At 38.4% G+C, this 23,272-nt stretch overlaps 1 protein-coding gene across 2 annotated transcripts in view; it reads right to left on the reverse strand.

The window, feature by feature from the left end:
• Fmn2 (formin 2) overlaps positions 1 to 23,272 on the reverse strand; it is a 279,413-nt gene that overhangs the window by 17,654 nt on the left and 238,487 nt on the right. For both annotated transcript variants that reach the window (XM_087906102.1, XM_048436401.3), the window contains one exon: positions 9,095 to 9,244. In XM_087906102.1, coding sequence (XP_087762228.1) covers positions 9,095 to 9,244 — 150 coding nt within the window. The remainder of the gene's footprint in view (positions 1 to 9,094; positions 9,245 to 23,272) is intronic.

The following is a 23,272-nucleotide window of genomic DNA, read 5'->3' on the forward strand; positions in this document are numbered from 1 at the left end:
CCAGCAGGTGAATTTAATGTGGGCTGCTAGCTTCTCTTCCAGGGCATGCTCTAAGCATGCTTTCTCCTGGAATCACTCCGGGGGCAGAAAGACATTCTGAAGCCTAAGAAGGGATGGACCGGACCTCATGGTACCATGTCCTTTCCACCTCTGAAAAAAACAGTTGTAGGCTCACAACCAACATAGCCAGAATTCCATGTCTGCTAAGACGACTTGCTACCTGGAGCTGGAGCAACAGCTCAGGCTTTACGAGTATTTATTGGGTGCTTTCCAGAAAAGAGGGGCTCAGTTTTCAGACCCCTAATGGTGGCTCAAAACCATCTGTAATTCTATTTCCAGGGAATCTGATGTCTTCTTCTGTCCTTGACTACAAGCCTTACAAGGTGTGAAGAGACATACATGCAAGCAAAACACCCATATGCATAAAATAAAATTAAATTTAAAAATACCTGTTAGCAAAAAAATAGTATTCAATTATAAAAGCCAAGAAATAAATACCCTATGGATAAATGGGTTTGCTGGCTGTCCTTGTTCTGGCATGCCTTGATTCCCCTCTTCACCTTAGCCTCCCTTTGCCAGGTAGAACCCAGAGCTGTCTCCACCCTGGTGGAGCAGTCTGTGCCCTTATGCAAATGTGTAGGTGACCGCTCTTGAGATGAGCCTCCCTCCATAGGCACAGCTCCCCTAACAGGTACTACGAATGGCCTCCCATCCAATGTTAAATCATTAAGGGAAGGGCTCAGCAAGGAGACTGTGCTGTCTTTCACTAGAGGGAGATCAATGAGCTGTGGAGACACACTGGCCAGGGACACTGCCTTTCATGGAGACTGGGTGTGTGATACTTGGTGCCAGTTGGACTGTGAGTCCTAAAGGAAAGGGGTGGCTGGGAGAATCAATCGGAGGTGGAACATGGCCAGGGCAAAGTGGAGAGGATGGAGACAGAGCTGATAGATTATTTAGAGGATGCTTAACACCACCAAGATACAATGACAGACGAGGCTGGTTAGCTAAACTTTCCAAACTTTGAAAAGTTTGGAGGGCTTAGGAATTCTAGGTGTGTTATTACAGACCTTATCCAGGAAGTAGAGGTACAAATGAGTCAAAATGGAAGCGACAAAATATAAATACTCATGGGGTTAAAATAAAAAGATGTTAAAACATATTGACGGAAAGGATCTCTGGCGAGTTTATATGCTAATCTGAACATAAATTAGAAAGGCTACAATGTAAAAATGCTTTTTTTTATCAATTCAGGGATTCTATTAGGTACAACAGTATATTCATTTATTTGGCTTTGCATTATAACTCTTAAAATGTAAAACTAAAACTACACAACCCAAGGATTATTGTTACAAAAGGAAAAAAAATCAGTGTAACCCTGATAATGATGATATAATGATACGCCAATTATGAGGTAATGGATATGCCAATTGGTTATATTATGAAAATTCTTTTAGGATGTATATAGATAACCAGTCATATGTGTGTGTATTGTATGTATGCATGTATACAATCTGTCAAATGTACATGAATAAAGCCAAAAAATATTCTGTCTATAAGAACTTAAACAATGATGATTTAAAATTTGAAGTTCATTTGCAAGTAGGAGCAAACCATAAGCAACAGCTTTTTCGTAAACCAAAAAACACAGGTTATTTATGTAACACTAATTTGTCCTGAGGGCTACAGTTCAATTGATGGACATTTGACTTGACTGCGAATGTCAACAACCAAGACTGTGCAGTAATTTTATAGTTAGTTTTTCAACATCAACAAGGCTAACTTCCATGGAATGTCTGCTTGCTACTAAGCACAAGAAAAAAGGTCTTTTTCTGTTTACTGTCTCCCTCCCCCTCACTCCAAAAAGACCCCAAACCAAAAAACAAACAAATGTCTTGTCCCTGCTCTGTCACTGGCTTCCTACAGAGATTGATATCTACAACATGGCTGCGGCAGCTACGTACCTGTTTCAAGTCTAGTTTCTCATCGGATATTATTTTTTTCTAAAGTTCAATTTTTAAGTACAGAAGAATCACCTTTGACTTCTCGAACATCTTACTTTCAGCAGTGGGAAAGCAGTAGTGTTTGAGAGGAAATCCCTGAGGCAGATGGAGGAGCGGCTCCAGCCTTGGAATTCTTCCACCCCAAAGAGTCAGAGGCAGCAGCAAGCAGTGTCATGGCAGGGAGGCGTGTGGAGAGAGGGCACTTTGATTCCAGAGGCTTTAGTTACCTTAAAAACTCAGGCTCCAGCAGAAGCCCGCACAAACCCAAATATTTGCTAATTTTCCATTACAAGAACCTGACAGATGTGCTCGTCTTCCGGCAACAGAATATAACTGTGAAATTACTTGAAATTATGTACCTAAAAGGAAGTGAGAATTACCTCCCTTAAAAATCTTGCTTTTCCAGGGGCAGTTTTCAGCCCGTGGAAGTTAAAAGATACTATTTTTGAGGGATAATTTTGACTCATATTTTCCAGGAAGTATATTTTGATCTAAGATATTTCTACTATAAACTTGGCTAAATCATCAAAAATACTTTCAACAAATGCTGATGGGAAACTGCGAGTGGCTCAGATACCTCCCAAGCTCCCACAAACTCACTCAAAAATACGGCCAGCATTTAAATACACACTGAAGCAGATATACCTCTGGACAAGCTGTTTTCTTGCTTTAGTGTTAATTTTCTACTTAGGAGTGTTAACTACAACTCTTGAGAGCTGTTTCAGCTTTGGAATGGAAGCTTTTCCTCCAATCCTCCCTCTTTTTGTCTCTTCTTGCCCTCATCCCTCCCTCCTATTTTCCCTTCTCCTCTTTCCCTCTAGAGCCTTGTGCATGTTAGGCAAACATACTACTACTAACTGATATCTTTAGCTCACATATTCCTTCCTTCCTTCCCTTCTCCTTCCTCCTTCCCTCTCTGCCTTCCCCTTCCTTTTTTCTTTCTTTCTTTCTTTCTTTCTTTCTTTCTTTCTTTCTTTCTTTCTTTCTTTCTTTCTTTCCTCTTTTTTTCTTAAATTTTTTTTTAATTTTTATGGTGTGGGAATAGAACTCAAGAAGCATTTGAGAAAAATTTCCCCAACCCATGGAAAGACAAAGAAGCCATTTAGGTTTCTTTCTTAGGTAGCCCCCACCCCCGGATGTGTACATACTTCTAGGAGAACTTAGCTTTACAAAAAGAATGTGCTACTATCCATAGTTGAAGAAAAACAGTTTAGGAGAAGACAGGTCAAGCGGACTTATTTCCTGAATCTCTCATAACTCAACTGACATTAGCTTGGATGTGCCTGAACAGACACTTCGAATCATACCCCTCCAAGCAGAGGGCACCAAGCCTGTGTAGACGTTTCCTCCAAACAACACACCTGGCATCAATTCGTGCAGCTTCCGTGACCTCAGCCTGGAGCGCCACATCTTCCACCTACAGCACAGTGACTTCCTAATGTCTTTCTCATAGCCGCTCCCTGATGCACTGCCCGTATTACAGTCAACAATCGCATCCCACAATCCTATCAGAGTCCTCTCCAGCCAAGCTGCTGATCTTCTACTTGATGGCTAGTAAAAGTTTATCACTCATGAGGAATCTATCATGACCTGGACTGCGAAGTCCCAACACACGTCATCAGTTTCTTTTTATTGCTCATCTTTCTTGGAAAACACACAACCGTTTCTGCCTGGGTGTTTTGACCGTCTCTCCCCTCTGCCTGGAATGCTCACATGTTATAGAGCCATCTCTCTGTCCATCTCCACACATGACCAGCATCTTAAACTCTTAAGTACTCCAAACCTTGCCTCCCCAGAAAGGTCTCCTGGCTATTCCTTTTATGACATGATCTTCAACTTCTGATTTCTCTTTATTTTCTAAACCCATAGCTTAGATATGTGCTTTCATTTATTGCCTACTGTTCTAATCAGAGGGCAAGATCTGTATAGCCAGGGACATTGCCTGACATATGGACGAGCGTAAGTAATCACAAAACAAACCGCCCTGCCCGGTACAACCTTAACGTATATAAATTAGGACCAGCCAAGAATGCAGACTCCCCATACATACTTCGTTTCCTTTTACCATTTGGCCATCTTGTTCGTCAACTGTCTTGCCAAAGCTCACGTGCTAGAGAGTTGGCAATAGGAAGAAAATAGCTTTATGGGTCATTTCTCTAAAGTTTGTGCCCTAATGGAAAGAGCAAATATCTGCCAGCGCCATTATTACTACCATACAACAGCACAGAGGTGGAGGGTGTTTCACAGCTGGGATGTCGATGGGCTGGTAAAGCAGCCTAGCAAGGACAAAGCCCTCAGTTCAGTCTCTACCATGGCAACTGCATTGGTAAATACCCATGATTCCACCAAGGTGGAGGTCAGGGGTTTAAGGCCGTAGTTGACTACCTAGTGAGCTTGAGGCCAGACTGGGCTCTATGAGATCCTGCTTAAAAAAGGTGGGTGATGGGAATTTCACCTATCTCTATCCACTGGTACTTATTTTCAATTGCCATGAAGGTGGTTTCCTGTTTCTCAAACGTATCTCTGCTAGCATTATACCTAAATCTGAATCTGAACATACAGGACACTTAAATAAAAATTTTGGAAAAGAATTTAGCATGGCAAGAGATATATCCAATATAATATATGACGACTTTGTAAGAAAAACATCCAAATCATTTCTCTCTAATTACAGACCTCAGCTTGGCCGAATGCAGACTGATTGCCACAGGCTTGTGCAATTAAAGGGGTAACTAGCCATTCTCTTGGTTCATCAAAGACTACCTGCCTCGAAGTAAAATAAACCAGTAAATTAAGTTAGACAACATTTTAAACATAACTCATACTAATGTCTCAATTGATTCATTGAATTAAAATGTCTCACTGATTAAAAATGAAATCATGGTTGGTATACCACACTTCTTGGAGCTTGGGCACCAGTTTTCTGGAGACAGACAGATTTTGTTCTCTAAAATGATTTTAGTGCTTTAAGCTGTCTTTAAAAAGTCCTGCAAGGGCTCTGAGCTCTGTGTCCAGAGTCTTCTGGCTAGACCTCAGCCCGCCTCATTCTCTGCTGAATGTTACACTGCAACACTCACTGGGGATATGTTACTCTCCAATCATCTGAGCTGCTGGTAAGCTGGGCAAGAGGAAGCTTCAGGGATCTAGCTTTGGAGAGTCGTTGTCCATTTAGGATGGGCCTCTCTCTTGAGAATACAGCTGTCTTTGTGCTAACTGTGCTCCAGTAAGTATCGTGTCATGCAACAATAAACCCATAACTCACTGCTTTACTGAGCTAGACCTGAGCGAAACCTTTTCTTTGGTCTGCCATTGGTGCCCTAGCTGGGAAAAAGGGACATTTGTTCACATATTTCCTTCACAAAGCACATGCTAAATCATTTTTAGCAATTAGATGGATACCTTTTGCAGATTCAATAAACTGAGATAGCAGTTCACTCTTTCTTTTTTTCTTTCTCTCTTGAAACTGTTTTTCCCTTCTTTTTCCCTCCTCCCTCCCAAAAGAAACTGTTATGTAGGGAATTGCCAATCATGGCTAGAGGAATGAATTGAAATGCAGCTGAGCTGTTTATGATAGCCCCTGGCTGACCAAAGTAGTAGAGTCAAAGCAGGCCAGTGTCCATTGGGAATTCACCCTGGAATTCTTCTAGAGGGTACTGGAGAGTGCTTCCTATGCCTGAGTTATGAGTTATGGCTACTCATGAAGGCCACAGGATATGAATCCCAACTGCTAAAGAAAAAGCTTAGCTGGAAAAATAAAGGACCGCACAGAAGACAGCGGGAGTAGACTGTGATCAGGGAAAGGGGAAGGAGGGGGAGGGGAAGACAGAAAGGATGACAAGACGTGAGGGAAGGAGGAAAAAAGAGAAAGACAGAGAGAAGACATTTAAAAAGAAACAAAGGGGAATGCCCTTCCAGAGGAATCAGGTTTGAATCCCAGCACCCACATGGCAGCTAATAACCATCTGCCTGTCTGGTTATAGAGAATTCAATGCTCTCTCCTGGTTTCTTGTTTCTGTGGGCAATGTAGCCACCTGGTACACAGACATGCAGGCAAAATATCTATTCACATAATGAAATAGCTTTTGTTATTGTTGTTTTGAAAGAAAAATAAAAGCAGAGAAAGAGTGGGCCAGAGATGCATGCCCAACCCACTGAGTGCCAGGAGATTTCTGCATCTGGGCATTTCATGGGTAAGTTTCTCCCCAACTTTTCTGTGGCCTAACTGTCTGAACAAGAGCTCTCATTTTGTTCAAGGTATTTGGAGAAGGGTTTTTGTGACCCACAATGATCAATTTGAAATTATGCTGGAAAAACACATTCATTACTCTAGCGAGCTAGGTTTGTACTCTCATGCCCATATCCCTGACATTGATGTAACAGGTACAGTCAGTAAAGATATACAGATGCACCAAGGGAAAACATCATGGGTAAGTCACAGGTAAATGCTCTCCTAGCAATATGGACAATAACCTTCTCACTGTGGAATAAATACTACAATGCAAACAAGACAATTCATAGCATGGAATAAAACACTGGAAATAAGCTGTTATATGGTAAAGAATTGGTTTTAAATAAAAAATGCTGGTGATAGCAAATAATTCAGGAGCACAGAAGGAATAAACTATCGGGAACAGCTTTCATTAGTGTCCAAATCTTTCGAGTTTCTACTCATATGATGTGAGTGAGTCAGAGTTTCAAACTTTGAACTCACGTGTCCTCATTGCCATAAAGTCCCAGGGCACAGCGTTTCTATTACGACAGAAATCACAAGGTTAAGGTGATGTCAGCCAGGAAGAGAACTTAGACAGTCGGTTGTCTGGCCCACAGCTCTTAGAAAGACTCGTCTGCCTTCATACTTAGTTGTTTTGAAATTGTTCATTTTCAAACAGGGACCTCACATTTTTGCTTTACTTATGAGGTATATATGGGTTTGAGCAAAGGGCAACCCTGTGCAAACATTTTTCTGACCACTAGCTCTGCTCTTCGAGGCAGCCAGGCCGTCATTTACCGAGAGGCAGACCAGAGGTCAGTCCCTCCTGGCTGGATGCATGTTCTGCTGTAGCCCTTTATCACAAGCAAATGCAGTAAAAGTACAAGTGGATGCTTAGGAGCACTGAGATTCAACCTACTCACAATACAGCAGCAATGATACACTGTCATCCACTGCGTATCCAAAGGCCCCTAGGAGCAAGTCCAGGACATCAGAACCAAGTCTGGCTGGTTCAAGGAGTTAAAAAGTAAAGCTGATCTTGTCTGAGTGTATCAAACTCAGTAACTCAATATGGTAAGACTGGGGTTGTTAATGTCACCTAGAAATGGAACTTCTCAGCAGTGTTGAACAGAGACTAGAAGTGGTTTTAGGGTGTGGTGTTTCTGAATCTGTGAGCTTTGACATTTTCCATCTGACAGCATCTTCTTACCAGCATATATATCCTGTCTGGTGACACAGAAAAAAAAATTGATAATTGAGTCCACCTTGCCCACAGCATCTGTGACATGTTTACTCACCTGATATATTTTAGGGCAGCTACTCTTGTACTTATTCCTCTCTTGTTGATGCCCAAATCAGACCAATTCTGTCTTCATCTAGGTCCCAAGTCCAAGCTAGGCTACCAATAGCTGTTCTATCTGAAATGCTATGCTTACCACTTCCAGCAAAGTGAGTGGGTTTCAGATGCTTTTCTATGTGAAAAAAATAAATTGAGGAATTCAAGAAGGATATACATTAATGTGCTGGGGTTGAAAAAAGTCTCTCCTTTATAACCATGTAAACTGAGCAAGCGTTCTGGTGGGTAGAGAATAAAAATACCATTTAATATATGCACGAAAGGGGAATGCAAATTAACGCATGGCAGAACGCTGATTGGAGTACAACTGTCTTTGGTGTATGATATACGTGTGTGTGTGTGTGTGTGTTTGTGTGTAGATATGTGTGTTCGGGTACACATGAACCTATGTGGGGGCTGGCGGTTGACTTCGAGTGACTTCCACAATTGTTTCTCCATCCTGTTTTTTGACATGGAGTCTCTCATTTAACCTGGAGTTGACTGCTTAGGCTCGATTTGAGAGGACAGTGAGCTCCAAGAGGAGGTGTACAGCTTTAATTGGGGATGTGAGCCCATGTCTGCATCATGTATATGCACAATAAATGCTAGCAATTAACTCTGTTTACTTAAGGAGATGGGGGAAGCCTACTCATAGATGAAAACTAGGTATATATGCAAACAGACCAGCTTGCAGACACTAAGCAGAAAACTATGGAGTGTTACAGCAGAGATGAACCAGGTCCCTCAGGATGTAAGTAAGCCCTCTAAAGAACTACAGCAAAGCCATTGGTAGTGCAGGGATGTGAGGAAGTGTACTAATTGGTTCTGTGTTAGGATTTGCTTTCTGTGTGGACTATGTTTCTCTTTCATGTTCCCACTAGACCCAGCTATTTGGGGAGGCTGCCCTGGGAGGGCTAGCTTTCTTCATGAGTTAATATTTAATATGCCTTTGTGGAATTTCATAATCCCTGAGATGTTATTTCCCATATACTCAAGAGGGAAAAATTTCTCTTCATTCTTGAACAGATTTATTTTAGGAAATGTGTCGTAATGCCACAAGAATCTTGAGGGATCTTTTCAAAAAGCATGATCATCTATGGTTTGGGGAGACATCTGCGTGAAATTTGGGGATGACTTGATGAAACTGACAGGATACCATGAGTGGAGCAAAAGCGAGCAGAAACTATTCCTCTGACCTTTCCAGCCTTTCCAACAATCTTCAGAGAGGAGAAAGTTATCCCTATAGGGTTACTCAGTCTTTCATATGGCTTTTCTTTTTGTGGTTTCCTCACAATAGAACTTATTTTAATAGACAATGGCACCGCCCCGACCCACAGCTATTCTTTCTGCAGCATCCCAGCCTAGCCCACACTCCTCTTCGTCAAACTCCAAGTCCTGCCAAGTATCAGCACCTCTTCAACTTGCCATCCCAGGGTGAGGGCCATCAAAGTTTTCATTCATGCTATAAAAATTGGCAACCCCCAGTGGAGTCACACTTAATAAAATACCAGTTTTAAATGCCATTGTGAAAATGAAAATACCTACCTCTCTTGCAGAATCAGTTTGTTCTCCTTTTTCCAAGAGTCTTTAAAGTCAGAGCTGAACTCATGCCAGACACTGAAGAAAACATTTGGGGACACCTCCTTCTCTCCAATTTTTGGTTTCATGAAGTAGTAGGCTGTGGTCTCCAAAAAGCTGTCAAAGCATACGAACACACGAACATAAAAGCTATGATTACTTTCCAATATGGGATATTCCTTCTCCATCCAAATGCTGATTTCACTCATGCACAATTGTTATTACCAGAAAGATTCTAATTCTCTGTGTACCAAAAGTAATTTCTAATATGGGGTATTTCTAATACGGGATAGTTCCAATATGGTATATCTAACTAATGTACCAACATTAGTTCTTTGTGCTTTCATAATAGAGTTTTAGTTGAAGATAAGATTAGTGAACAAAAACTGCCTCAATATTGAAAATGACCACTGGGCAAATTCCATTTCTAATGAGTCACAATGCAGCTGATATATTTCAGGGATGAACTTAGTCAACATGGGTTTGTATTGAGAAGTGATGACCCTAAGCTCACTTTTACAACTCTAAACAAATGACATATCTTTTGTTTTTCACTAATTTAATATGTATTCCAAGTCTATATAATTCCATGTGTATTTTATTCACATTCTTACGCTGGTGGCTGCAGGAGGGGAAGAGAAGACCTAGGAGCCACAAATGAAGTCTACTATCTAGACAACAAGGCGGCATCTTGCACACAGAGGACACAGCAATAGTGGACTGGTCAGGTCTAGATTTCAGCTCATGTGATTCAGCTTTATTGTATTATGGCTACATAAAGACTCAACTTTCAAAAGGACCATTCAACAAAGAACACACAATTAGTAAATAATAGGCCTAAAACTTGACAAAAGCCTCTCACGTCATGAAAATAGTGCCCTAAACAGGAGCCTGGCCAATAGTTTATTATGTCAAGAACATTGAGAGAAACTGGGCAGCAGGTCACAGAATGTCACAGAGGGTCAGAAGAGCAACCGAAGGAGTGGTGTGCAAATAAAACTTATCTTTGCTTTTACTTTGTCTGATGGCCATGACTGAAAGAAAAGCTTGTAAAGCAACTTAATTTTCCCTAATAATTAAAAAAGTGAACAAATAAATATAGGCATGTATATATGAATCTACATGAATATATATTAAACTTATCATGTAGCAGGTTTAGCATTTTTGCTATAAAATAATGTGAACATTTAAAAGATGAGATCATTATGATGAGCTTACTCAAAAGGCTTATATGAATAGCAAACACAAAAATAAAATTCAGAACCACAGAGTAGCGGTACTGTAGTCATTAAAGCTCACCTGAACATAGACTATAATTACTTGAAAACTTTTTCCAATACCCAGCCATCATAACTGGAAATGGAGCTAGCATTGCCAGCTTTGGCAGTCTCCCCAGAGACTGAACATTGTTGGTTTAACAGTTGGTAGTTGAGAGACTGGGAAAATAGCTCCACTTTGTTAGCATGAGAATCCACCATCTATGTAAAAAAGCTGTGCCTGGGGCTTACACCTGTAATGCTAACATCAAGGAGATGTTGACAGGAGAATCCTTGAGGTTCTCCTGTCAGCAATACTGGATTTCTTGATGAGTTCCAACCCTGTAAGAGATTCTGTCTCAGAAAAACAAAAAATAGGGTAGAGAGCAATTGAGGAAAATATTTCACATTGATCTCTGGCTCCTACATGCATGTATGCTCCCAAACACAAAGACACACAAACATGACACACAGACACAGACACACACAGACACACAGACACACACACACACACACACACACACACACACCAAAAGTTGGTGTTTAATGGCTCAGTATGAAAATAACTCCATGATAGAGGACCTCCCTAGCATGCTCAAAGTTCTAGGTTTCATCACCAGCACCACTAACAACAAAACACACACACACACAAACCCAAACAAAAGTTGATAGCCACCTGTGACTATGGGTTAACTAATGTGTGTTGAATCTGTTCTGCCTTTAAATTTATAACATAACTTCCCTGAGCAAGATGTTTAGGAATACCAGTGTTTGTCTTCCAGGAAAAGAAGGCAATACTGTCTTGATTGTATGTGTGACTCGGAGACATTACAGTAGTCTTCCCTTCGTAGCCTAGTTGGGAGATGACATGGTGTAATCTACAAATCCTGGGAGGTGATGAGTGAAGTGCATTAGATTGTGAGAGTTCACATGCTCCCTGCCACAGTGATGGCATGGGAATGCATCTACAGGATGGGCTGCAATTGGCACAGCTGCAGTGAGTAGATTTCAGAGTGCAGAAATGGTGTAAGACAGATAGATCTAGTTCTTCTGAAAGCTAATGAAGTAAATACAGATATGCTCACAGGGAGAGCTGCTCCCTTGCCTTTGCTCCTGGAGACTATTTGCAACGTATCAGGCCTATGTTTCAAATTATTTGACTATTCAATTATTCTTTTGTTACAGAGGAGTCCAGTTTGTGAAGCTATAATAACTCACCTACCCACACAGCCAGCTTGCCATATTTTGAACATTTTATCATGGCAACATGGTATAAAGGTAGAGACACATTATTTGAGTGAAAAGATGTGGAAAAATGCATTCCAACTCTAACTCGCTACATGGGCAAACCATTTAATGACATTGTGTTTAACTTTTTCATCAGCAACAGAGAGATTTTAAGAATTTTGTCATGTCATAGGGAAAATAAAACTCCAACTTGTCTTTTGAATATTTTCACACAAATTCATTTTATATCTTCATATTATGAATTTATACTACATATAAAATATAAATATTAAAACCAATTCTAATATTGGATTATTTATTTTATTTTAAGATAATTATTTGAATGTGTATATATTGGTGTGTTGTATGCATGTGATCATATGTATACGTTGGTGTATGAGGTTATATTTGCTGGTAGAGGTTATGCCCACAGGTGAAGACCAAAGTTTGATGATTTTTAGTATCTTATGCTATAATGCTACCTTTTACCTTCTGAGACAGCCTCTCACTGAACTCAACTTACCATCTAGCAAGCCATGGAGATCTGCCTCTCTTCATACCCACAAACCTTACCCGTCTCCAGGTTACCAGATAGATGCTGCTACATCTTTTACATGGATGCTAGGGATCTACAGTCCAGATATTTTCTGCTATTACATATGGAACATAATTATTTAATTATGGAGAACAAAAACATTTAATATTTTATCATTTGTCACTCCTCAACATGGAAGGACCAAATCAGTGTACCTCTGATTGTAATGTGGGAGAATGTTTGATTTTTAAAACTATGGTTTGAGTTTCTGACCTGGGTATAACAAATGGTAGAATACACACACACACACACACACACACACACGCACACACACACTCATTCACACCATAGAAAAATAAAATTAGAATCATAATACACAAGCGGAATAAAGGTAAAAAGTGCCCAGACTAGCATTGTGAGACAAAAAATCTCCCAACACATCACTGAGTTCATTTTGTGAAGGCCATAAACTGCTGAGGTTGGGGCCTGCATTAAATATTGTCTGCAGACTCAGTGAGACTCCATTGGAGAAAACTGACTTTTTCTTTGTAAGCATTTGTCAATTGGGTTAGGAATGGTTTCTCATGTTCACTTCCTCTTCTCAGTGCTGCAACTCCTGCTGGCTTGGACCTTAGCAAGTTCTGTGCTGCTACAGCTTCTGTGAGTGGATGTGTGTTTCAGTCCTGCTGTGTGGGAAAGGTGCTGTTTTCTTGGCGCTCTCTGTCTCCTCTGACTTTCCCAACCTTTCTGCCTCCGCTTCTGCATAGTTCCCAGAGTCCTAAGAGGAGGGACTTGACGTAGGCCTCTCAGTTAATCTCTCACTCTTTGCACACTGTCAGTTATGAGTCTCTCTATTAGTTCCCATCTCCTAGAAGAGAATGCTTCTCTGATGATGGTTGACTGAGAAACTGGTCATGTTTGTGATTGATGTGAGAAGACCCAGCCAAATGTGGTTGGTGTTATCCTGGGCTTGTGGTACTGGGTGCAGTGAGAAAGGAGGCTGAGCAATCATGAGGAACAAGCCAATAAGCAGTACTCCTCTGTGGTCTCTACATCAGCTCCTGCCTCCAGGTTCCTGCCTTAGCTACCTTTGATGATAAACTGTAAGAAAGGGTAAGAAAAATAAACTCTTTCCACCCCAAATTGCTTTTGGTCATGGTGTACCATCACAGCAATAGTAACTCAAACTAAGAAATATATAAAGGTTTAAAGAATTTCTTTATAATTTATTATAGGTAATTTTTTTAATTTAAACACTATTTTACATATTAATATATCTGAAGTCACACAACAATTTCTTGGGTAAAATGCAAGCTTAAAAGTAAACTCAGCATGGTCTATATTTGTAAAATCATCAAGAGTAATATCCAACAACAGTGTTCATGAATAATGAAAAATAAAGATGGAATATATAAGAAACCTATCATTTGATAATTAACGAAACTATCATGAGTAGCCTGTGCCAAAAGAGAAAGTTAACGGCACTGGAGTTACTTAAAGGTCAATAAAGCTGATATTGAAATGTGAACGATTCAGGTAATACAGTAGAGCAAAGTTCACTTTAACATGCCTAGATTACAGAAGAAAGGTAGAAATGGAGCCTCCATCTCAAGGACCTACAGAAGAACAAGTTAGATTCAGAGGTATATTTTAAAAATGGACTGTTTAAATACTACATAGCAAAACTAAACTTTACAGAAAAAGAATGTCAGAATTTACTTTGCTGAAAAATATATTAAAATTGATAAATCACTACTAAAAGTAATTTTAAAAAATAGATAAGATATAAATTTTTAATACCAGTCATTATTGTCAATTACTTAGAATTAAAATGACAGAATATTTTAAATGATCTATAATTATAGACTAGATGCCACAGATAAAATTGAAAAATTCTTTAAAAAAATGACTAAAACTGAAAAATGAGATAGAGATGATAAACAGCTCTGATTCTAAGAAATTGGAATTGTTTTCAGTGAATTACTTTTTAACAAAGAGGTAACATTTTATAAACTTTTATTCAAAATCATTACCATTTTCAAAATACTCTGGTAAAAATTGCTTCAGAGAGGGGTTACCAAACATTGAATAAAGACATGAAATCAACTTTACATGAACACTTTCAAAAAACAAAGGGAAGATAGTAAAAGCCAAAGCAGACATCATGAAAAAAGGGGGACATTAGCTAAGTGATCCTTTATGAATAAAAGAGAAATCATCCCTGATATGACATTACCGAGTATGATACAATAATTTCTAAATTGGATAATATATCATGGTCAGTCAGAGTTCATCCTAAAGAGACAAAATGCTGCTAACAATCAAAAAGCAACCATTATATTAACAGAATAAATAATAAAAATTGTATCATAATTTTAAAAGAAATTTGAAAAGATCCAATACCAATTTTTAAAAGTTGATGATGAATTGGACTTTATAAAAATAAATTTTATCCATAAGAATATACTCAAAGAAATGACCACACAAATCACAGGAGAAAATATTCTCCATCCATGCATCTTGCAAAAGACTGGGATTCTATAGAGAATGCACACAAATCATATATAAGGAGAAAAAAAAAACTTGAGCAGAGAGTATTAACAAATCACAAGCTCGTGAATATGTATAATATCAAAATATAAGTTAGGACAACAAAATGGTGCCATTTCAAAACCAGAGGGTCTTGCTAAATGAAATCCCTGACAATGATAGAAGTTAATGATAACAGTTTTAACACAGTTTGCTGCTTGTGAAAGTGTAAAATGTTAGGCATTTAGTTTGACAGTTTAGAAAGCTAAATGCATGCTTTTACATGACCCCCAAAATATAACCCCATTAATATATCCAAGAAGAATGAAAATGACTCCACACAATAACCCCAAACTAGAAACCGTAATGTCCATCAATGAGAGAATGGAAAAACAGTTATCAATGAGTATGATTAAATTGATTTATTAATATAAGACACTAGTAATATGTACACTTGAATGAATCTCACAAACACATGTATAATAGGCTGAAGTAAAAATTATATATGTTATATTAAAGTGGAATATATGTGCAAAGTTAATCTAAAATTGGTAGAAATCAGAACTTTGATGATTCTCTCTCTAATGCAATGGAATAAATAGGTTGAGGTCCCAGAACTGTTCTGTGGCAGGACATGGTCAAGTAATAATGGTGAGAAATAATCTCACTGTGTGTCTAAGGCTAGCCTTGAACCCAAGGATCCTTCTGCTTCTGCCTCCAGTACTGACATTATTGGCACGTGTCACCATGCACAAGAAATTGCTGTAATACACATCTTGGTAATAACTTACTGAAGAGAAGATGCAGGTTCTATTCCATATGATGTACAAATTATGTATGATCTAACAAAGAAAGTATTAAAAAAGAATGAAACAGAAGTGAACATTGAGTTGTGTATGATGGCTCATTCCTGCCATCCCAGCATCTAGAGTTGAGGTGAGAGTATTGTTGAAAGTTTTAGGTGAGGCTGGGCTATCAAGTGAATTATAGGCCACTCTGTGCTAGAAAGTGAGAACTTACATCAAAAACTAGAGCTGAAAAGTAGATTTTTTCTATTCTAATAATGGAAAATATAAAAATAATTTAAATATATATATATATAGTTTTTTTATTCTGCAGTAGATTCTTTGTGGTGGTCAAATAAATATGCAAGTAATAGGGAAGACATAATAAGAAAACAGAAAAGAGGCTGTTGGAAAGAAAGAACAAGACCATGGAAGAAAGGAAGACAAACTGAGGCTTATTTCTGAGCTAATCTATTAAAAGAAACAAGAATCCTGGAAGAAAACCATGGGTTCAGAGACCAATAAGAACCTGCCAGGAACATAACGCCCACGAAATAAATGAACACAGTTGCCTGGGACATGCTGAAGCATGTTTATAAAACAACAGAGCCATAAAAATGAATTCAAAATAGGAAAGACTCAGGAAGAGGAAGCAATAGAAGTTAGTAAAGAACATGAAATCAACACTGACCACTTAACATACAAAGACTAGGCTAGAAGTAACACAATGGTTCATAAACATGACAGGACATGCCAATGTTAATGGGAAAAGAAATACAAAGAGTATTTTAAAACTCAGAGAAATGAAGGAAAAATGAGAAAAAGTTACAAGCAGAGAAGATAACAAAAATCCTTGCATATGAATAATACCCTTCAAATCTTATAAATTGATTCCCATCACAAGCAGAGAACAAAACAATGGACCCCACACAGGGGAAAGAGAGGAACACAGAGTGGAGGCAGGTTGGTCAGTGAGGACTAAGTACAAGTTAGATAGGAGAAATAAGTTCTTGTGTGCTAAACGCACTTTAAGGTGACTGTAGTGAATCTGTATATTTTAAAACTGTTAAACAACAGGACTCTGTACATTCTTATTATGAAAAATGTGTCAGAGGAGAAGTATATTCCAAACATTGTATAATCTAATCACTATACAATGTCTAGAAATATAGATAAGTATCTGGTTATACCTGATCAATATGAAGTTATGAGTCAACTCAAACAAAACTTAAAAAGGTAAAAACTTGAAGAGAAGACATTCAAAGTAATGAAGAGAACAAGTATTGAAAATATGACTCAAGGTTCAGCAGGATGACTCCATATATAGAGGAACTTGCCCACACAAACCTAACGACCCAAGTTCAATACTTGGAATTCATGTAAAGGTGGATGGAGAGATTGGATTCTATGAGGTTATGCTCTGACCTGCCCCCATCTCTCTCATCCCTCTCAACACACTCATAACAAATAAACATAAAAACATGACTCAAGGTTCAATGAGATGATAAGGACACGTTCCATGAAACATATATTTAAGGTGTCAAACACAAAATTTATGAGGCAAACATTTAATACCCACCCAAAAATTAAGAGGACAGGAAAATAGTTTTGAGTATCAAAGTTTTCAAGGGATACTAGTTCATGACCGATTCCTGAGAAATTTACAGGAAACAGGCTCCACACCAACAAAATGGCAGGCAAAATATTATTTTTTTGGCAAGAAAGCTAAGAACTATGGCTTTCACTGCAAATACTGGCAGTATTTGGTACATTAATTCCAGGTTGTCCACATAATAGTATAGTCATAATGGAAATTCATTATGAAATTAGTAGGAGAGAATTGATGGTTTTCAATAAAACAAAACAAAACAAAACAAAAATTACCTCAAAACTGGGAAAGCTTGGAGAGATAATTTAATTGAGTTCTAAAGTACTTTACTACAGAACAGCCAAGGAAGGTTGTAACTGGAGGTTTCTCATTCTACCTGGTCCCCAAACCTCTTTAAAATTATCATTCAGAGGCTTAATACTAATTACAAACAATTTGACCAATTAGTTCAGACTTATTAGTAACTAGATCTTATAATTTAAATTAACCCATTTCTATTGGTCTATATTTTACCTCAAGGCTCATGGCTTATTACTTCACATCTTGCTTCTCCAGTGGCTTCTGGTGTTTCCCTGACTCCACCTTTCTTCCCCCTATTGCTCTACTTGGATTTCCTACCTGGCTATTGGCCAAATCAGCTTCTTTATTAGGCAATGGTAATAAGACATATTCATGGCATACAGAAAGTCACTCCACATCAGAAGGTCTGATAGTAAGTTCACTTTTTCTTTCGGGGTGGTCTCCCCTCCTGTTGTCTGTGATAAGGCACTCCAGTGACATTGTGTACAAGAGTGAAAATATTACCTACAAAGGGCTTGCTTACACCAACCATATGTATGTGAACTTGTCACCAGCTGTGAGCAGATGCTAGAGACCCATCCTCTTGTTTTCAATATTTGTGAACTAACAAATCTTGTCTTTCTTTATGAAACACTATACCCAAGAAAGGTAAATTGTTCTTTAACAAAAAAGTGTTTCACTTAATAAGGGGGAAAAAGTCCAAAGTCTCCTGTTTTAAATATTATAAAGAATTAACACATCTGAACACCAATTTTCAAACACTGGAAGTGTCACAAAAACAAATGGCATTCTTCTTTCCTGAAATCACCACACCACTCAACTAGTCATCTCATAAAATGTTCGAGCATGCTCAAATATGTTCAAGGAGTTAGAATAACCTGCCAGTCTATAGGGAATGCAGGGCAAAGTAAAGTACATCATTGATACAGAATAGGAAAAACCCATGCTAAGCAGAAACTGCAGAATAGATGATACAGTTCCTTCGACAGTTAAGTTCCAAAGAGAAGTGTCAGAAATCTATTTTAGGAACCTTGAGGTATCACAATTAACCTTTGTGATGAAACAGTAAGGCATCTTGATGTCAAAATGGAACATGTGATGTCACAATAGGACTCTCAGAGGATTAATGTGATATCCTATTGAGTGACTTACACTACAGAGATGCTATAGTAGAATGCTGTGATATCACAAAGAAACATTGTAGAGTTATAATTAAGGATTGTATTGTCATAATGAGACACTTTGATTACAAAGTGAAATATGTAATGACGCAGTGGGGTTCTGTAATGTTATAACATGATACTGTGATGTCACAAAGGAGTACTGTGATGTCACCATGGAGATCTGGAATGCCAAAATGGAGAACTGAAATACCACAGTACCACTGTGACATCACACTGCAGGATTTGAGGGCACCAAATATAGTGATGACACAGTACGTGCCCATATAGCATTGATTGATCACATCTCACCTCTGTGAAGTTGTCAAATATACATATGAAAATGAATCAATGAACTTATGCCTTTAGTTAATTTTTTTTAAGTAAAGGGGTGGGGGGAATGAGTAAATGGGTCAGGATATAGGACAGATGAAGCCAAACTGACTCTGGGTTGACTGTTTTTTAAGTAAGCAGGAAGGTAAGTAGAGGATGATTACATTGTTATTTTACCTTTGTATATATTTATACCTTTCTATAACGAAGAGATATTTTTAAAATCATAACTTCACATATAGACACAAATCACAAAACAATGATGATTATTAAGTATGCTTTAAAATTGTAGGAGAACCTCTTTTACTTTTTAAAAATTGAAATTTTAGGTCCTTATGGAGTTATATCTTGTGTAGTGAACATAATGTCTCTTATAGGCACGCATCTCTGAGAAGCCTTTACCCACATTCTCGCTTATGTACTCTCTTTCCCCTAAGTGCCTCTTCTTCTAATAACCCCTGGATTTAAATGTATATTAGCATCACTTAAGAAACTCCAACTCTGCTTCGAAAAGGAGACAGGCAACAGTATGTTCAAGATATTTAAAATATATTTAGTGGCAATTCAACTTTAAATACCTAGTGGGATTCAGTAACAAGTTTTTCTTATTCTGGTATTTTTAAAGACTGTGTCCTTTATCATTGCTTTGACCTCAAAGCTTGTTATACTATAAGTTGTTTATATCATCATGGGTAAGTTTTATGTGTCTGGAAACATATCTATTATCTAGGTCTCAACTTACTGGAATATATGCTTTAAAGTCATTCTCTGATGATCCTCTGACTTTTATTAGTTATTTTAAATAAATGCTGATTGGCCAGTGGTCAGGCAGGAAGTATAGGTGGGACAACCAGACAGGAAGTAGAGGCGGGTCAATGAAAACAGGAGAATTCTGGGAAGGAGGAAGTTCATTCCTCTGCAGTCCTGACCTGATCACAGAAGAAGTAATATGTGACTGCCCTGCTGAATAAGGTACTGAGCCACATGGCTAACACAGATAAAAATAATGAGCTAATAATGGGAAATATAAATTATGAGAGTTAATAAGAAGCCTGAGATACTAGGCAAGTCAATTTATAACTAATGTAGAACTCTGTGTGATTTCTTTATGACTTAAGATTTTGGGAACTGGGTTGGACAGAAAACCTTGGACAACACTTTACTTGGAAGGCTCTCATATCACAAACGAAAATTATTTTACAGTCTTCTCATGTATATTGTCTGCCTGGGAAGTATAAAGGTGAAAATGTCTCAAAACTTTGTTTTTATTATAAGCTAGAGGTGCTAATAATTACCTTAAAATAACATTTTCTACCACACTTCTGATCTTTATGAGGGACAATGTTCTTTCCAAATATAACATTTTCAATATTATATTCTCAGTTATGAATATCAATTATCTCCCATCTGTGTCCATGATTCACTCCCAGGAGAGATTTAAAACCTTGATCAGAACCCTAGCTTTTGTGGTCTCTAGTCTGTCACAGTCCTCAGTGGGGATACTACTGCTTTCATTTAACTTCGGTTAATGCAAGTTAGAATTATACTCCAGGCTTTCTGCATGGCAGGGCAAAGATTAAGAAAAAAGATCTCTACTGTAAGGCTTTCTTGAGAAATACTTCCACTTGGCTAGCAGGGCACAGTTTTCAGGCTGTCAGACACACATTGTTTGCCTAGACCTGGACTATTCTCTCTATAGAATGAACAAATTCCTCGAGAAGGGAAAAACATTGTTTGACTGTATACAGAAAATAAGCAGTGCCCAATATGTATTCTTCAGTAATCTAAAACAACAAAGGACAGAATTTTTGGTGTATGTGAGGCTGTTCCTAAAATGAATCTGATATAGAATTAAAAAGTGCCCTGAAACAATGAATAATCACTGACCTAAAACTGGCCTCAGAATTATGAGTGTCTTTGTCTTGACTTTACACTTTGCTGGGTGATATCAGATAACCTTTCTACTCTAGCTGGAATGACACCAATTTTCCTTATCTGCTGCTTCCTTGTGCCCAGCCACCTAGCCTCACAGTCTGATGGTACTGTTGTTTTCCACTTCCCTGGTAGGTGTTCATTAGACTGTCTCCTTCACCTTTAAGATCTTTATTGAGGAATTACGTAGCAGTGAGTTCTTCATGAGAAGTCAAAGGGCACCACTGGACTCCTCTAAAATATCTGGGAATAGGTTCTTTCCACAGCACTCAACTGGCATGGACACAATAAGGGTATCTAAAGAATGCCTGGTTAGATAAGGATGAATTGATTCAACAAGTATTTAAACAATCACTGACGGCTGAACAAATGGCCTACATGCTTTTTGGGATAAAAAAAAATCTTGGATTTTGTAAGAATTTTGTGGAAGATATCTGTGAGATATTGTCTTTTATATTTCACGGTTAAAACCATGGCCTATGGATTTGAATGACTATGTTTTTGTTGGTCTAGAAAGGTCCTTCCTCAAAGCTTTGTCACCTCATTTACAGAAAGAGAACGACATTTCATATGAATTCACATTCTGTGAGGATGATGTGAGTTCAAGGTTGTGAAGAGCTTCACAGTGTTGCTACATGCATGCTAAGTTCTACCAATGTTTTAGCTGTAACAGCAAGCACAGAAGGCTTTATTTTGTTCCACTAAAGACAGGCTTGAGTTGAAGTCACAGAGATCCACCTGTCTCTGTCTTCCGAGTGATGGGATTTAAAGGTGTGTACCACCACACTCAACCTGAGAAGGCGCTTCTGCCTTCTTGGTGTGTTCAGAGGGGATAAGAGTTTAATCGTCTTTCAAAATGAGATGTTTAGGGGAAGGAATCTTTGCTTTATTATACCCACTATAATTATGAGGACACATATGTCATTTGCATACAAATAGAGAGGGGATGGCTCTCTAGTGCTCTAGTGCAAGTTGGAAGACAATCCTTCCCTATTCCTTTTACTCATCTATACAGTTCATTATACTTGGTTTAGAAGAAGCCTTGTAGTATAGCCTTTCAAGAAATTTTCTCACTTTATATAGAAAAATTACTTAATCCTGTCATAAAAGATTACATATATAATATATTATACATATATAGCTTTGATTGTATTTCATGTGTTGATTTTATATTTCTAGGTTTCATAGGTCTTATTCATATACACATACATATGGGGGCACCTGTTTTCAGCCTCACAGGCATCACTGTCAACAGGCGAGCAATGAAGTCTGCTGAAAGGCACACACTTGTTTAATTCAACCCAACCTTCATTACAACACGAAGTGGTAGTTACAATAAAACTAACATCTCAATTCAGATTCGAGTTCCTCATGCCCTCTTGGGTCTCCAAGCATTTCACAGACAGGAGCAGGCAGTTTATTAATTTCCTATTCTTCTAAAGACAGTGCCAACAAGACTTGAGACCAAAGTTCTCCATCCCTGACCCAAATACCATTGAAGCATTTCAGGATATTTTGGGACTGTTCTGTTTGTTCTGGAGGTGTAATGATGCGTGTGGTGAGGCTAGCCTTGTAATGAGTCAGGAACTGTGTCCTAGTTGAGACTCAGCAGATCAGGGTCAGCCTTCGATTTTGGTGCCATTCTGGCCTTTCCTTTAACGTTTTTCCCTTACTATCATTCTCCTTTTGGAGTAGATCAAAAAGGCCAGATTCTATAAACAGAGCTTATACCCATAATGGGAATTGCTTGTACAATTCAATTCAGTTCATCCTGGCAGAACTGAGAACACAAGACATCTAGATATTAACAAAGGAATGGATTGTTTAAAGGACTGCCGAGGATCTGTCGTATAAATCTTCCATTGGTTGAACTTCTTTCTCTTATTGTGTAATGCTGGATTTTGTAATATTATTCTTCGGAACAAACTAAAATCTCAAGAGGAACATCCATTTTCAGTTAAAACCTCCACAATCAATTTCAGTTTCCGGAACCCTAAAGGTACCACCCACATCTCCACTTAGTCCCCCGTACCCCATACGAAGTTACATGAAGGGTTATATTTCATTACTCCAAAGAGGAAAAACTAAGGACTTTGAGGAATGGTCCATGTCTTCTATGCCAACTATTTTGCCTCAGGCAATGAAAAAGTTAGAGAAATTTACAATGATAAGAGGATAAACTGATATTTCTTTTCCTCTTAAGATGAAAAATTGTAGTATTTATGCCTTCAGGGTCACTGTGGTTGCAAACCAGTAAATTGCTCTTAGAAAAAAGATGGGTTCCATGCAGGAACAAGAATCAGCTCATACAAAAGAGTAGAGAGAAAAATCCAAATGAGTTTTCAATGCTGATTGTCCCCGGCTGACAATTAAGGTGACTCTGTACTGATTCCTAAGAACAGACAGCTGGAAGCTCCTGAAGCCCGGAACAAGATGGCAACTGTGGTTGACAGCACCAGGGTAACTTGTCTTACCTGCT

Source organism: Myodes glareolus, chromosome 5 (genome assembly GCF_982192425.1).
Source record: "Myodes glareolus chromosome 5, mMyoGla1.1, whole genome shotgun sequence".
Classification (NCBI taxonomy): domain Eukaryota; kingdom Metazoa; phylum Chordata; class Mammalia; order Rodentia; family Cricetidae; genus Myodes; species Myodes glareolus.